Source organism: Aythya fuligula, chromosome 5, assembly GCF_009819795.1.
Source record: "Aythya fuligula isolate bAytFul2 chromosome 5, bAytFul2.pri, whole genome shotgun sequence".
In the NCBI taxonomy this organism is placed as follows: Eukaryota; Metazoa; Chordata; class Aves; order Anseriformes; family Anatidae; genus Aythya; species Aythya fuligula.
This window is the reverse complement of record NC_045563.1, coordinates 32,933,787-32,947,274: the sequence shown is the minus strand read 5'-3', so window position 1 is coordinate 32,947,274 and position 13,488 is coordinate 32,933,787. Positions and strand designations below refer to the sequence as shown.

At 45.8% G+C, this 13,488-nt stretch overlaps 1 protein-coding gene across 1 annotated transcript; it reads right to left on the bottom strand.

The window, feature by feature from the left end:
- Positions 1-1,416: 1,416 nt before the first annotated feature.
- On the bottom strand, positions 1,417-12,911 carry DLL4 (delta like canonical Notch ligand 4). The gene is given in 11 exon segments (XM_032187991.1): positions 1,417-3,123; positions 4,590-4,698; positions 5,455-6,163; positions 6,617-6,836; positions 7,890-8,059; positions 9,431-9,561; positions 9,681-9,741; positions 10,809-11,078; positions 11,789-11,846; positions 12,084-12,638; positions 12,828-12,911. Coding segments are annotated over 11 exon segments (2,373 nt in total). The 3' UTR covers positions 1,417-3,117.
- Positions 12,912-13,488: the final 577 nt, after the last annotated feature.

Below are 13,488 nucleotides of genomic sequence, written 5' to 3'. Positions count from 1 at the left end.
GTGGCGCTTTATTTCTGAGTTTCATCTGAAGTTTATTTTTATGGTAGCCAAGGAAATTGATTGGCATTTGAAAGTTAATTTCGCTAAGAAAAGAACTGAAGAGGGAGAAACAAAACCATCCAAAGTAAATAGCATTTATGTAACCTTAGCAATACACTCAGAAGGACTCTTATGAACCATTATTTGTCGTATTTTAACGAAGAAATAAAACAAATTTGTTATGGTTCTTCTGTTAATGTCTGTGTTTTTGTTGTTGTTTCATTTTAATTTATTTATATATATATTTAAACTAGCAAGTTTTGGTTAGATTTTGTTTTGGGAAAGATATGAAAGGCATCCAACACTAAGATGCTTTTTTGGCATTTTGTCAACACCAGAAAGAAAAAAAAAAAAAAAAAAAAAGTGCCTGGTTTTAAAATAGAGCAGCAGTGGTTTCCTGTTCTTATAGTTCTTGCTTTTGTGCATTCAGATGTTGGCTGTATCGCACCTAGCTGATCTAGCGGGAGATCTAATTGTCTGTAAATGTGTGCATTTCAAAGGCTACTAAACCTGCAGGGAGTGTTTTATACAAGCATGTTTATTACACTTTTTCCGTGGAAACATCCTCCTAAAGGGCTGGGGAGGATAATGACTCTGGGATGCCCTGGGAGGACACTGCTCTTGGTGTAGCACGGGGAAGGGAGAAGGCCTGAAACTCCTTCTAGTCCTCTGAGCAGAAGACAAATCCCACCCATCCCACTCAAACAGAGATACAGCTTTGCAAGTGTAGAAGTAGGGCAAGATTTGTGTCTTACTGAAATACTTAAAGACATGGGATTAAAATCAATTAGAAATCATATCTTGTTCTGTAAGTGAACTCCAGGTCTGTACAGCCACCTTGAAATGGTTTAAAATCTGAATCTTCCATGCCACAAGTTGCCACAGAAGAGGGAAGCATTCATGAAAACAAATTTCTTGATGGTTCAATCCCATTCCATAGCAAGAGAATATATGTATATAATTTAAATATTATGTGTCACAACATAAATAAAATTTCTGTCAGATGAATGCTCTTCAGCTGAACAACTTTGTTGACATCAGGTAATAGTCATAAAAGCAGCCTACAGCAGTTGGTGAGCAAAATGAAATGTGGGGCTGACTGCAGGGAACAGGCAGACAAGCTTACTTCTTGGGCTTCAAGTAACCTTGGCTGACATGAAATCATGGAACCTGAAGTGTAAAAGGACAAACCACAATGAACTTCATAGTAGCAGGAAAGTATTTTCATTGCTTGAAAAAAAAAATAAAATTCAAACTTTGTCATCACATTAAAAACATTACATGAGAAGTAATAAACATATTTACACTTCTGTTTTGATTATAAATATACACTATATACAAAATAATGTTATAAAACGTAGAAAGTTCAGTGCTTCTGATTTTTTTTAAATTACTGAAATACTAGTCTTCAAAATAAACTACAAACAGACAAACTAAAACCCATATTATTGATTTCTGAAGGTCATCTTCAAAATGGTCCTACACAGTCAGAGCAGAAGGTCAGTAGTGGACATTATGAAGAGTCTTGTCTGCACAGGTCAAGGCATTAGATGGGCTAGTCCAACAACAGGCTTTACAAGGGCAGGAACATTGCTGTCCGAGAGATAGCACGGTCCAGGTTTCTTTGAAGAGATTTTGTTTCCTCCCTCCTCATTCCGCCCCACCTCACAGTCTCATTTCATTACTGTCACGGCACTTTCCACAGGGGTGCCCAATATTATTGCTGTAAATGTGTAGATAAGAGTTTCTTCAGGCCTCTGTTTTCCAGGGGTTAGCTTCCTCTTTTCCCTGTAGAAGTGGGGGGTAAGAAAGGAACAGGACTAGCCTAGGACCTTCTAACTCTAACCTCCACCCGTCTTGGCAGAGGGCCTCTCAGTGGGTGCTTTGCTATTGGGCATTTGGAACCAGGGTGAGGGACAGAAGCAGAGATCTGCAACCAGACAGAGAAATACAGGGATGACACTGCTGCTCCTCCTTCAGAAAGTAACAGCTGCAACTTTGAGACTATTTGCAGTAGGTGGCACCTAATTCAGAAACACGCTATAAACCCCCAAATTTGTGTCAGAATAAGGGGGTGGGGGAGAGAATGAGGAAGGAGAAGAAAAAAAATAATGTCTATTCACAATCACTGGTAGTGCAAAGGGCATGAAAACAGCTGAGACAGCTCAGCATGTTTAGGTTCTAGGAGCTGATTGATTTAAAACGCATTTGTAAGGCTTTAAATAGAACTGGGATAATGTCTCTCCTCATTATCAATAGGGAACAGGCAGTAGACATTCCTTATCACAACTTTCCCTTCTTGGATGCTTAAATCCATGAAAATCCCGTCCCATATTGTGGCTTGGGTCAATCAGTTCTCCAAAGCATCACCAAATGAGATGACGTAAATTCAGTATCCCTCTTTCCTTCCTCCTCTTGCCCCTTAAACTGTCTCCAGTACATGCAGCAGGAGAGAGGAGACGCAAAATGATGTGTAGCAAGAAGTGTCAATCACCCCTGCCCAATACTGTTCAGGTAACTGCAGAAAGAGCAGTCAAGTCTCTGTTTGGGCTTGTTAGATTCTCTTGACACATTTTAGGCACTTTTAAACCCGGAAAAAAAATGGAGACCTCACTTATACTGTATCCATTATCTGCATAGCAATGTGTCTTTCTTCACACCTTCCGTGGCAACGTCTGTGATAGTTAAGTGCCTCCTCCTCTACCAGCACCTCCCATAACCAGAGTTCTGGAAAGCCACAGGTCTGTCCATGAGGAACTGGCCTCGATATCTTTTAAAAGCAAGTCAAAACATAAGCATTTTAACCCCTCTCTCTTCCCTCTGCCTCCCTTCTTCTATAGCCAGTGAGATTTCTGGTATCAAACTTCAAACAAGGGCAGTAAGAACAAAAAGGTGTATTGCATCTTTCAGTAAATTCACAGTCTGTCCAGTTCACCCAGTTCCATCCTCCGCCTGAGAGCAGCAAGTTGCATGTAATTAAAAACAGTCCAATCCAGTTCTGAATTGTAAACAATGCAGCAGGAACGTCCATCTACTGGCATTACCAAATCTGAGGTGCAAATGGGCTGATCTTCAGTCTTATACCTGTCAGGGCATAAAAGTAACACAACAAATGAGAAGGAAGCACAGAGTACAGCAGAACTAACAAATTGTAATTCAAGCCAAAGTAATTTAAGCCAGATATTACTACAGCTTAACTACAAGCATTCAATGGTTTTGGCTGGATCCAGAGAGAGAGAATATTCAGCAAACAACTCAACTATAAGACAAGAAGCCTCCCTACCTGGAGTGAGGGAGAAAATGCCTAGGATAAACCTTACAAATCTGGGTGCTTAACATTAAGTCTCTGTGAAAGGCATCTGGTATAACGCGATAGCTTGTGTGCCAGGGAGAGAAGTTTCAGGGTCCTGTCGTTCTGAACATACAAGTACTTTGGGGCTTGCCTTACGTAAATCCAGCTTTGGTCAGCAAGATCTTCCAAGGAAGATACGATATTTAGGTCTGTTAGTGGCAATGAAGTGTCTAACTGACATTTGTATCTTTGAAAATCCTTTCAGTTGAACTTTTAATATTACTGGTTGACTTGTATTCCGGCTTGCCTTCGAGCCGAAATCTGATATCCGCCCTGGCAAGGGAGACAGAAATCTGCAGGTCTGCCTTCACAGATCGCTGCTACATGGCACAGCAAGCTCTCTTTCTTGGAGTCTGGAACTACCTGAAACTAGTCCTAAAAGTGACTGACTTCACTGAAAAGGACAGGTATTAATTGTTGATAATTCTTTGGGAACTGTTTGGATCTTCGGTAGATGCTTTTTTGAAGTCTTAAGATTATTCATTGCTAGGCACCTCTTTTTTGTATACTGTTCTCGAGCTTTTCAAAATAATGTCAAAATTTAGATATGTTTATCAGTGACTTAAGAAACAGCATTAAATTGCTGCAGCCATGAACATATAGCTACAGCTTAAATGCCAAGAAGTGAAATTTCCATCCATGTCTTACTACAGACTTTTTAAATGTCTTTTATGCCTATCCACTTAGCACATTCAGTTGCCTCCCATCTTCTGTTGGAAATCTATAGCTTTGCCTGTTTCCACAGAACATGGATTACCCATAGTAGTGATGGGAAGAAAAACATGGTTTTACATCAGTGGATTTATGAACTATTATTAGTTCTTTTTTTTTGCTGACTACTTATTTAAGAGGAAATAATCCTATGATGTACTGAATGTTTATGGGTTGATGTTTGGTGCTTTCATCTCCTTATCTAAACCCAGAATCTCTGGTTTTAGAGCTGCTAATTTCTGTGTTTTATATATATATATATATATATATATATGTATGTATGTATATGTATATATAAATGTATATATATTATTTTTTTTCCCTGTTGTATGTTCAGTTTGCTTGGGCACTCCTGTCAGCCACAGAACAGAAGGGGTGTATGCGGGGATCCCTGGAAATTGAGTAACCTTCTCAGATCCAATTCTAAAGGATAATTTGCCTGTTTTACTTTGTGAATTTATGCTTGTTCACCCGTGTACTTACTTACCTCTGTGGCTATGATGCACTCATTCCTTTCTTCTGTTATCACAAAGACGGACTGGTACATTGAATCCCTTGGAGAGCATATCGCTGATATCCTACATTCCGGCTTTTCACTAAGGCAGGGCAGAGAGAAAAGGGCGTTAGTTGACTACTAACACTCCTATCTCTAAAAATTCAATGAATATGGAGGGTTGGAATGAGATAGCCAAGGAGGTGTAGGAGGGAAGGGCAGAGGATGAAGTTTCACGTGTTCTATATGATGGCAGGACAGTAAGCGAGGGAGGTGGAAGTCAGGAATAGCTACTGTCTTGCTAGATTTCTGCCATGTCCAATTTAGCTACGTACTCCTCAGATCCCTCAGTGCACCTGTCACAAGCAGGACCCAGGCAAGGCTTTCAGTATGTGTACAAGAATACTGATGACCTAGTGAATAGTTGCCATTTTCTTTTTTTGAAAAAATTATTATTACTCTAACCTTCTTTTCAGTAAGCAGATCATTTTACTGTCTTAATAACCAATATACTTATTTTAATCATTATATGCTGTACTGTTCTTTCTCCAAGATCTATTGAGGAAGAACAGATACTTCTTACTTTCATCAGTAGACTAGTCACTCCCATTCCCCTTCACAGCACCCATACTACCAGCACCCTGCAGAAGCTCTCAATTTAATTCATTTAGCTATGGATACCACTTGGCCACTACACACATACATTATTTCAAGATTCATGGCTTTGCTCTGGTTTATTTTGTATGCTATCTCCCCGAGTTTTTTTTTTTTTTTTTTTCATGTTTTCTCATCTGCTTCTACATGGGTATGAAGGTGAGGGGGGGCTGAAGAAAGACTACAAGGAAGACTGCATTCTCACCTATGTAGTCGAAGTGGAGACTTGTCTCCTAAACACTTTTCACTTTTGTAATATTTATCTTCCTGTGTCCCTCTACTTGTTAGGTCTTTTACCAGATTGTAGTCCAATTTATGATTCTTGGGTTTGTAGTTTGACTTCTCCAGCCCACAGTCCACTTCGAGGTCTTTATTTTTGTTGGTGTTTTTGAGCTGGGAAGCTGGAATGAGATTGTCCTTCTGGAAGTCAGACAGGTTGTTCATCGTCTCCAAGTCCTGCTCTGGGTGCATCCTCATCTGCCTGATGACCATTGCTATCATGCAGAACAGTATGAGCAAAGCCACCAGCCCCACTCCCATGGATATGGCAATCCAGGGGACTGGTTTAGGAGGAAGTGTAATGGGCACTGAATAAACTGGTAATTCACAGCGGCTGCCCATGAAGCCAGAAGGACAGTAGCAGACAAAGTTGGCACTATAAAGTCCACTGTAGCATGTGCCTCCATTCTCACATGGCCCAGAAGCACATTCATCTCTGGTTTTGATGTCACAGTTCCTGCCACTATAGCCTGGCAAACATGTGCAGGTGTAATCGTTGATCAGGTCGTGACAAGTTCCCCCATTGGAACATGGGTTCCTGGCACAGTCATTGATGTTTATCTCACATTTCTTACCAGAGAAACCAGGCCGACAACGACACACGCGAATCTGACCAAGGTAAAAGCAATTACCATCTGAGGAAAAAAAGTAAAATAAAAGAAAAAAATAAATCAGTCTCCAATGTACTTCACTTGGAAATATAAAGCTCTGTCCGTAAGCATTTTATACTACCTCAAGAAGAGGGAGATTATTTTATAAAACAACCACACATGAAAAGTTCCCTCTAGCTTACCCATCTCCCTTTAAAAATATGCCCCTTCTAAATAGGTAGTAAAGTTAATTTAATGTGCATAGTTCTGCCATCTATCTCATCCCATGGTAAAACTTGTGCATTTTTTTCCTGCATAGAAAATGCCAGTGAAAGTCCTCCCCCCAAGAGGCCAAAATTAGGGTAGATGTGGAATACAGTGAGGGAGAGACTAATATATTAGGGGAAGAGTAGAGGTCAGATTGGATTTCTATCACTTCTGCACTGAAAAGCACAAACAAATCAAGGGGACGTGAGAGTTTTTGATAAAAAGACTCACCATTTGCACATGGGTTGCTTGTGCACCTGTCTACTTTTTTTTCGCAGTTCGACCCCGTGAAGCCGAAAGGGCAAACGCAAGTGTAGCTGGCCCCTTGTTCTTTTTCCAAGCAGGTGCCACCATTAAAGCATGGAGAATCGATACACGTCAAAGCGCTGTGCTCACAGTGAGTTCCGTAGTAGCCAGGGGGGCAGAGGCAGTGGTAACCATTCTCCAGATCCTGCAAAACACAACATTGGCCATTGTAATTTGATGCCACCAAAGGATAGCTGCTTGTGCGTTTCTTTTTGGTCAGCGTGTGCTGTTCTGTCCCAAAAGACAGAACTGAACTTTTGACTGTGGCAAAAGTGACATTTGCAGAGTAAATAACTGCAGGCTGGTCTGTGAGGGATAGAGCTGAGAACTGCCTGTATTCGTCGTGCAGGAGTAATCGTGCAACTACACAAGCTGAGCAGACGCAGTTGTAGGGAGCCTAGAGGCAACTAGACAAAAACATGACTAACACCACTACACAGCTGTGATAAGGACATTTATCCTCTGCATGAGAGCCTTTTTTTTTTTTTTTTTTTTTTTTTTTAATAAAAAAGGGGGTTATTTTGCTTTGCTATTGAGAAGTCCCACCACTTAGATAACAAAAAAACTCATCTCTTTTTTGAAAGTAATGTATGTCCAAGGTCTTGGGAGAAGGGAGTCGGGTCTTGCAGCATTAGCTTTAATCAAAACATGCATTGGATTACATCTGATATTTGTAAGCCATCAGTCGTTATCAACAGGTAGGATCAATCATTGACTGGCTCTGAAAATACATTGAAACACGAGACTGCAAAAAACTAAAAGTGAAGAACTCTGTTTTGCAGAAAGTGTTTCATCTGTTTTTCCTTGTACCAACTGGCACTACACTCCATAACAGAAAGCAGACATTTTATTTATTATTAAAATACAGACTTGGCACATTTTTGTATGAACCTTCATTTGGGAGCTTATTTTTTTAAAGATCTGCTCCCTCACAAACCTTGAATCTTGCCAAGATCTCGTAATGGCTGCCACAGAAACCTAAGGATCAGTTGACTAGTTCTAATCTAGATGATACATCTCCTCCTGTAACAGACTTCCTCCCCTGACACGTCCAGGGAAGGGTTCAGTATGATAGTTGTGAGCGTCAGTAATGAACCTGTGTACTATCGAATTCCCATTATGTTGTTACAAAACCATTTCTGAAAAAGTATACTGGGGCTTGCTTCACACAAAGACTTTACATTTAAAATGCCCTTACCGTGCAACTACCGCCGTTCCTACAGGGATTGCTGTCACACTCGCTGATCTCATGTTCGCAGTCAACGCCGGTAAAGCCAGGTTTGCATGAACACGTATAGCTGCCCTGGCCAGTGTTCATGCAAGTTGCTCCATTTTTGCACGGTCTGTGGTGAGTACAGTAGTTCAGATCTGCAAAGATACCAGGTGTTAGAGGAAAGAGTCTCTGACTGCTGGAAAAAGACATTCATACAAAAACACTGTAGTCAACAGTAAAGAATTTTCAATTTTAAAAAGTCTTCCATTTTGCTATTAATAGGAATATTGGAGGTTATTATTCAGATTATTATCAGTAATAGATGTTTCAGATTGTTATGAATTTTACATATTGCTCTCCATCTATCACCTGAGCTCTGAATTTTGGGAATCTTATCTTTCTTAATGCTTTGGTATACTCTCCTTTTTTGTGTGTGTGTAAACCTGTTAGCTGTAATGGGATGTGGATGCCAAAATGTACTTTGTGTGTATTCTCAGAAAGACGCTCCAAGGCATAGTGGACAGATAGTCTGTGCACAACATGTCACATACTAAAAGAATTAGCCCCATCTTTAAAAGGTGTGCTCCAAGGCACGTTCCGGGAAGGCAGGAAGGAAATAAAAATATTTAGGCTTGGAGATTTAAACAAACATTAGAAATCTTTTACTGTTTATTTACCATGCTCTCTTGTTATGAATGTTAGTAGTTTAAACTGTCTAAATGCTCTGCCAGCCTTGATGGCCCTTTTTATTTTCACTTAGATCTGAGACAGAGGTTAAGCACACAAGTTCATAGGACGCAAGTAGAAAATCTTTATAAGCACTATAAATACCAAAGACTAATTGGAATACAACTGGTTAATAGGTAACTACAAACAGAAAAGAAAAAAATCTGCAACTTTACTTTTCCTGCTTAATTCAGACTTCCCCATCTTAATCCTATAAATGTCTTGAAAACACTTAACTTGCTGTGAGTACTTAATGATCTCAGTGCCAGCAGTGCATATATGGCCTTGAGGACATGACTGCTCAGCTGGCTACAGTTCAGTGATTCAATGGGTTGAATAGGTGGAAGTGGTCTGGTGTACCTTAAAATGGAACCTGTACTTTTCATTCTTGCTTACATGATTTTTCTCTCATGCTCCAGACTTATCACATGAGTTAACTTCCTTGTATGCAAAATAAGGAAGGCCCAAATTATGGTGTTTACTGCTGCTGGAAACTGTTTAGTAAATTGTTATAGTTGTACAGGGAATACATTAAACTTAGCTTGAGAAGACAGAAAACTTGCCTTGTCAAAACTCATCCAGGTGGTGTTGTTTTTCAACACCTACCAAAAAGGCTTGCTTGTTTTCAGTGCAGACTACTACAAGTTAAGTATTAGTGTCTGAGACAGCCTTGGTACAAATTGATGCCTCTCAACGTGTACCTTACTGAAGCTTAATTCTAGATCTGATGGGTCAGATTCCCTAGTCCCGTACTGAGGAATACCCAATCTAGACCCAGAAGCACAACATTCGGAACTAACCTTGATCACAGAAGAGGCCACCCCATCCTTCGTCACAAATGCACTGCCACTGTGTTTTACAAGTCCCGTGGCGGCAGCCTATGTGGGGAATGCATTCATCGCAGTAGCGGCCTTGCCAGCCAGGACGACAGCTAAAAGAAAAGTCAAATTAAAACATTAATGACATGGAAAAGAGTTTAAGTTTCTGTTACAAGTTTCTATTACTATTCTGTTTTAACTGAAGTTCGGATTGCAATTGCCATCTACTCACATGCACTCTCCTGGCTTGTTGCAATATCCATTCTGTTCAGTACATCCAGACAGACAGATGGCTGTAAAGAGAACATAAAAAAAGCAGAAATGTTTAGGTAAATACATATGCCACTACAGAATACACTTTTAAAAGGGAGAATGTCTGCTTTTAAAAATATGCTTCGAAAACCGGTTTTGCACTTTCAAAGCTTTGTTTTAAAAATTCTTAGTACGAGGAGTTCTGGAGCAGGAGGAAGTGAACAAGGAGAGCCGACATCTGACAAGTTGTCCTTTATTTTTCTGCTTACACAACAAACATGAACTCTTGCAGCTCTCATAGAAAAGGAGCAAGTGGTGGCTCTGCCTGTGCTAACAGAAGACTGCAAAAATCCAGCGGGACCCTGAGCCCACAGTAAAGATTCCTGCTACGACAGCGCAACACCTGCCCCATCTCCTCTGGCAGCAGAAATGGTGTAAGCCTCTGTGGGCAAGCTGTGAGCATGTTAACTCAGAATAGGTACAACTGACTCAGTGATAATAGCCAAGAGCCCTTCTCTGCTTTCTTCACTGCTCACAGAGGTGCAGCGCAGCATTAGCAGCTGCAGCAACGGGGGGAGCAAAGTCCTCAGCGTGCCGCTTTCCACAGAGGGGAAAGGTCAGCAGGAAAACACAGCCCCGAGCTCTGCCAGGTGCACGATGTTTTGCAGCAGCGCTGTTGCAGCCACAAGCAAACACCACTGCCGCACTTCAAGTTTTGGGATTGGGGTGCCTTCACCGAACAGTTCCCTGATGCTTTAGGGGGTTGCCTTTCCCTGAAGGCCTCTTCAACTACATTCCTGTTCCAGTGCAACTCTTGGTTTAGCACAGAGCCTAAGAAAGCTGGCGCAGGTGATATATTTTAATACTCTGAGACACCTGCTAGCTTTAGAGACCTGCCCAGTGCACAGGCTGGGAGGTGGCACAGCCTTTCACTGGGAGTCCCTCACCCCAACCTAGGCGAGGAGGCTGCAGCTGGCTGCCAGCACCCTGTGGAGAGGGGCGATGCCACACGGCCGGCTGTGAGGCCTGGGCAGCTCACGGGGCTCGTGCAGCAGCCCTCGTGCCCGGCCCCTCACACACCCGATGCCTGTCACAGCCTGGCACTTACGCTCGGTGCAGTACTCTCCGGTCCAGCCGGGCAGGCAGGCCAGGCTGCCATCGGCCTCGCAGACGTAGTGGCCGAAGCGGTCGTCGCGGCGTTTGCAGAGGCGCGAGCAGCTGTCCCCGTAGTAGTTCTCGCTGCAGACCACACGGTAGGAGTAGCGCAGCTGGGTCAGCGGGCCCTTCTGCACGTCCTGCGACCAGTCCTCGCCCACCGCCAGCGACCGCTGGATCGCCATCTGGCTGATGAGCCAGTCCTCGGACGGCAGCTGTGAGCCTGGGGGACAACGGACGGTGTCAGCAGCCTGCTACCACCACCACCACCATCAAAACCATCACCACCATCATCACTACCTCCATCACCACCACCACCACTGTCTGCCCCAGGAACCCCTGTCCCAAATGTGTGTGTGCAGTGGCCCCACTGAGGAGGGTTGGAGCATTAATTTGGTGCCCCCGGTTTTGGTGAGCGTTAAGCCAGGCTGCGGGGGCTCTGCGGAGAGAGGCCTTTCAAAGCGAGGGCTGCTGTGCTGCTGGAATATCCTTTTTCCTCTCTTGTCAGAAAAACATCCCAAAGCCATTATTCCTTTCCAAAGGGCGGAATTCGAGAAAGGTGTAAAATACAGGAAAAGGCGGCCGGGGCTCTTTGGCAGCCTCGCAGCTTTCTCACCGCAGAACTCCTTTCTTTCCCACGCCAAAAATAAACCGGAGGAAACGCAATTGTGTTGGAGATTGGGTCGGGACAGAATCAAAGCGGCCCCTGATGGATATCGTTGGGGGACCGGGCTGCTGATGGTCGGATAAAGCCGGCCGTGAAATTATCGGATAAACAGCTGAGCCGGGGGGGTCGGGGGAGCGGGGGGGGGGGGCTGGGACCGGGACCGGGGCTGGGACCGGGACCGGGGTTGGAGGTGGGGAGGGGGGGGGGTGTCGGGAGCGCGCAGCGGGTGGGGCGCGCCCCCTGCCGGCGGCGCGCGGCGCGCTCACCTTGCGGCAGGTAGTTGGCGGGAGCGTGCCAGGCCTGGATGATGAGCGAGAAGGTTCCCTGCGGGCGGAGAGAGCAGCGTCAGCACGGCCCCGCGCCCCGTGCCGCCGGGTCGTGTTATCCCTCACCCCCCACCCCTCTTTTATTTTTTCTCTCTTTTTTTTTTTTTTTTTTTCCTTAAAGGAAGCTCTGGCAAGAAGTCTACCGGCGGGAGTGGTTTGCTCCGCGCCAGCTCAGCCTTTCCCTGCCGCCCTCCTTGCCCCGCGGCCGCGCTCGGCGCTCCGAGCGGAGTCTCACCGGCCACGTGAAGTTAAAGGGCAGCTTGATGGGGCTGTCAAATTTCTCCGTGTCCTTGACGCTGAAGGAGTTCGTCCCCAGAACCGGGGTGATGATGCTGCCGAAAGTGCAGGGCCCCGGGGAGACCACCGCCTGGAAGTGCTTGAGGCACACGCGAAAGAAGGTCCTGCAGTGCGGGGCGCAGGGCTTGCCGCTGGCCAGCGACCCGTGGCTGTTGACGAACTCGTGCAGCTCCAGCTGGAAGACGCCGGAGCCGGCCACCCCCTGCACAAAGGGGAGACACACACAAAAAACCCAAATCACACCTTACCCGGGCTCCGCCACGCGAGCTGGCGTCCGTCACCCGCTCTGCGCTCCGCGAACCCCTTCCACGTATGCGCTTAGTTAGCTCGCTGCGTGATTACCTGCTGCAAAACCATTAACAGAAACGTCAAGCCAAAGCTGCGCAAGGCTGTCATCCTCGTGGAAGCGGCGCTTCCAGCTCTCCCAGGGTTTAGCTTTCCTCCTGTATTCCTCAAAGGGTCCGGGTGGGCGCCCCTCGCAGCGCGACCCGCCCTCGCCAGTATTCCCCGAGCAGCGGCAGAAAGCGGGAGGTAAAAATCCAGGTGTGGGGTGAGACCGTCCCCTGCTGGGAATGAAATCCTGCAGCCAACCCCCGAGCTCCGACCGCTCCTGGCGCCTTTGTAAACTCCAAAGCCGGGTGGGTTTGGGGAGAGACGCGAAGGGGAGTGCTTAGTGTTGGACCGCTCCTCCTTGGACTGGTGCGAACAGCGCTCGGTAAATGGAAAACTCGCTTCCCTCCGAGCTGTTTATATAGTTGCCTCGCATCCTCGCAAGCTCATTATGTAAACCGTCAGTCAGCCTCACGGGCGATCCCTCCCCTTTTCCATCTTTCCTTTCTGGAAAAAGGAGCCAAATGTTGCGGGGAGCCCGCAGAACCGGCGCTAATTCCCTGCTGCCGCTCCGCTGCCGCTGCCGCCGCGCTGGCCGCCGAGGAGCCGAGCTGATTAGGAGCGAGCCGAGCATCTGTTGAGATATTTACAGCGCGGGGAGGGAGAGCTCCCTGGAAAAGCGGACGCCTCTCCGAGGAGCAGCCTCCCGGGGCGGCCGAACAATAGGGGCCGAAGCGTTGCAAAGCACCCGTCCTGCCCGCCTCGCCGCCCCGCTCGGTCCCCGACAGCCGCCGGTCCCGTCCCGTCCCGTCCCGTCCCGTCCCCGCCGCTCCCCGCCCTTGCCCCGCCGGACCCAGAAAGCAAAAGCAAAAGGGGCGCTCGCACGGCACCGACCGGCACGGCTCGGCACGGCACGGGACGGCCCCGCCACCGCCTCCGGGACGAGCCGGGGCACCGCAGCCCGGCCGGGGCTGGGGGCGAGGAGCGGTGGGGACCCCCCTGGGGAGCCGGGC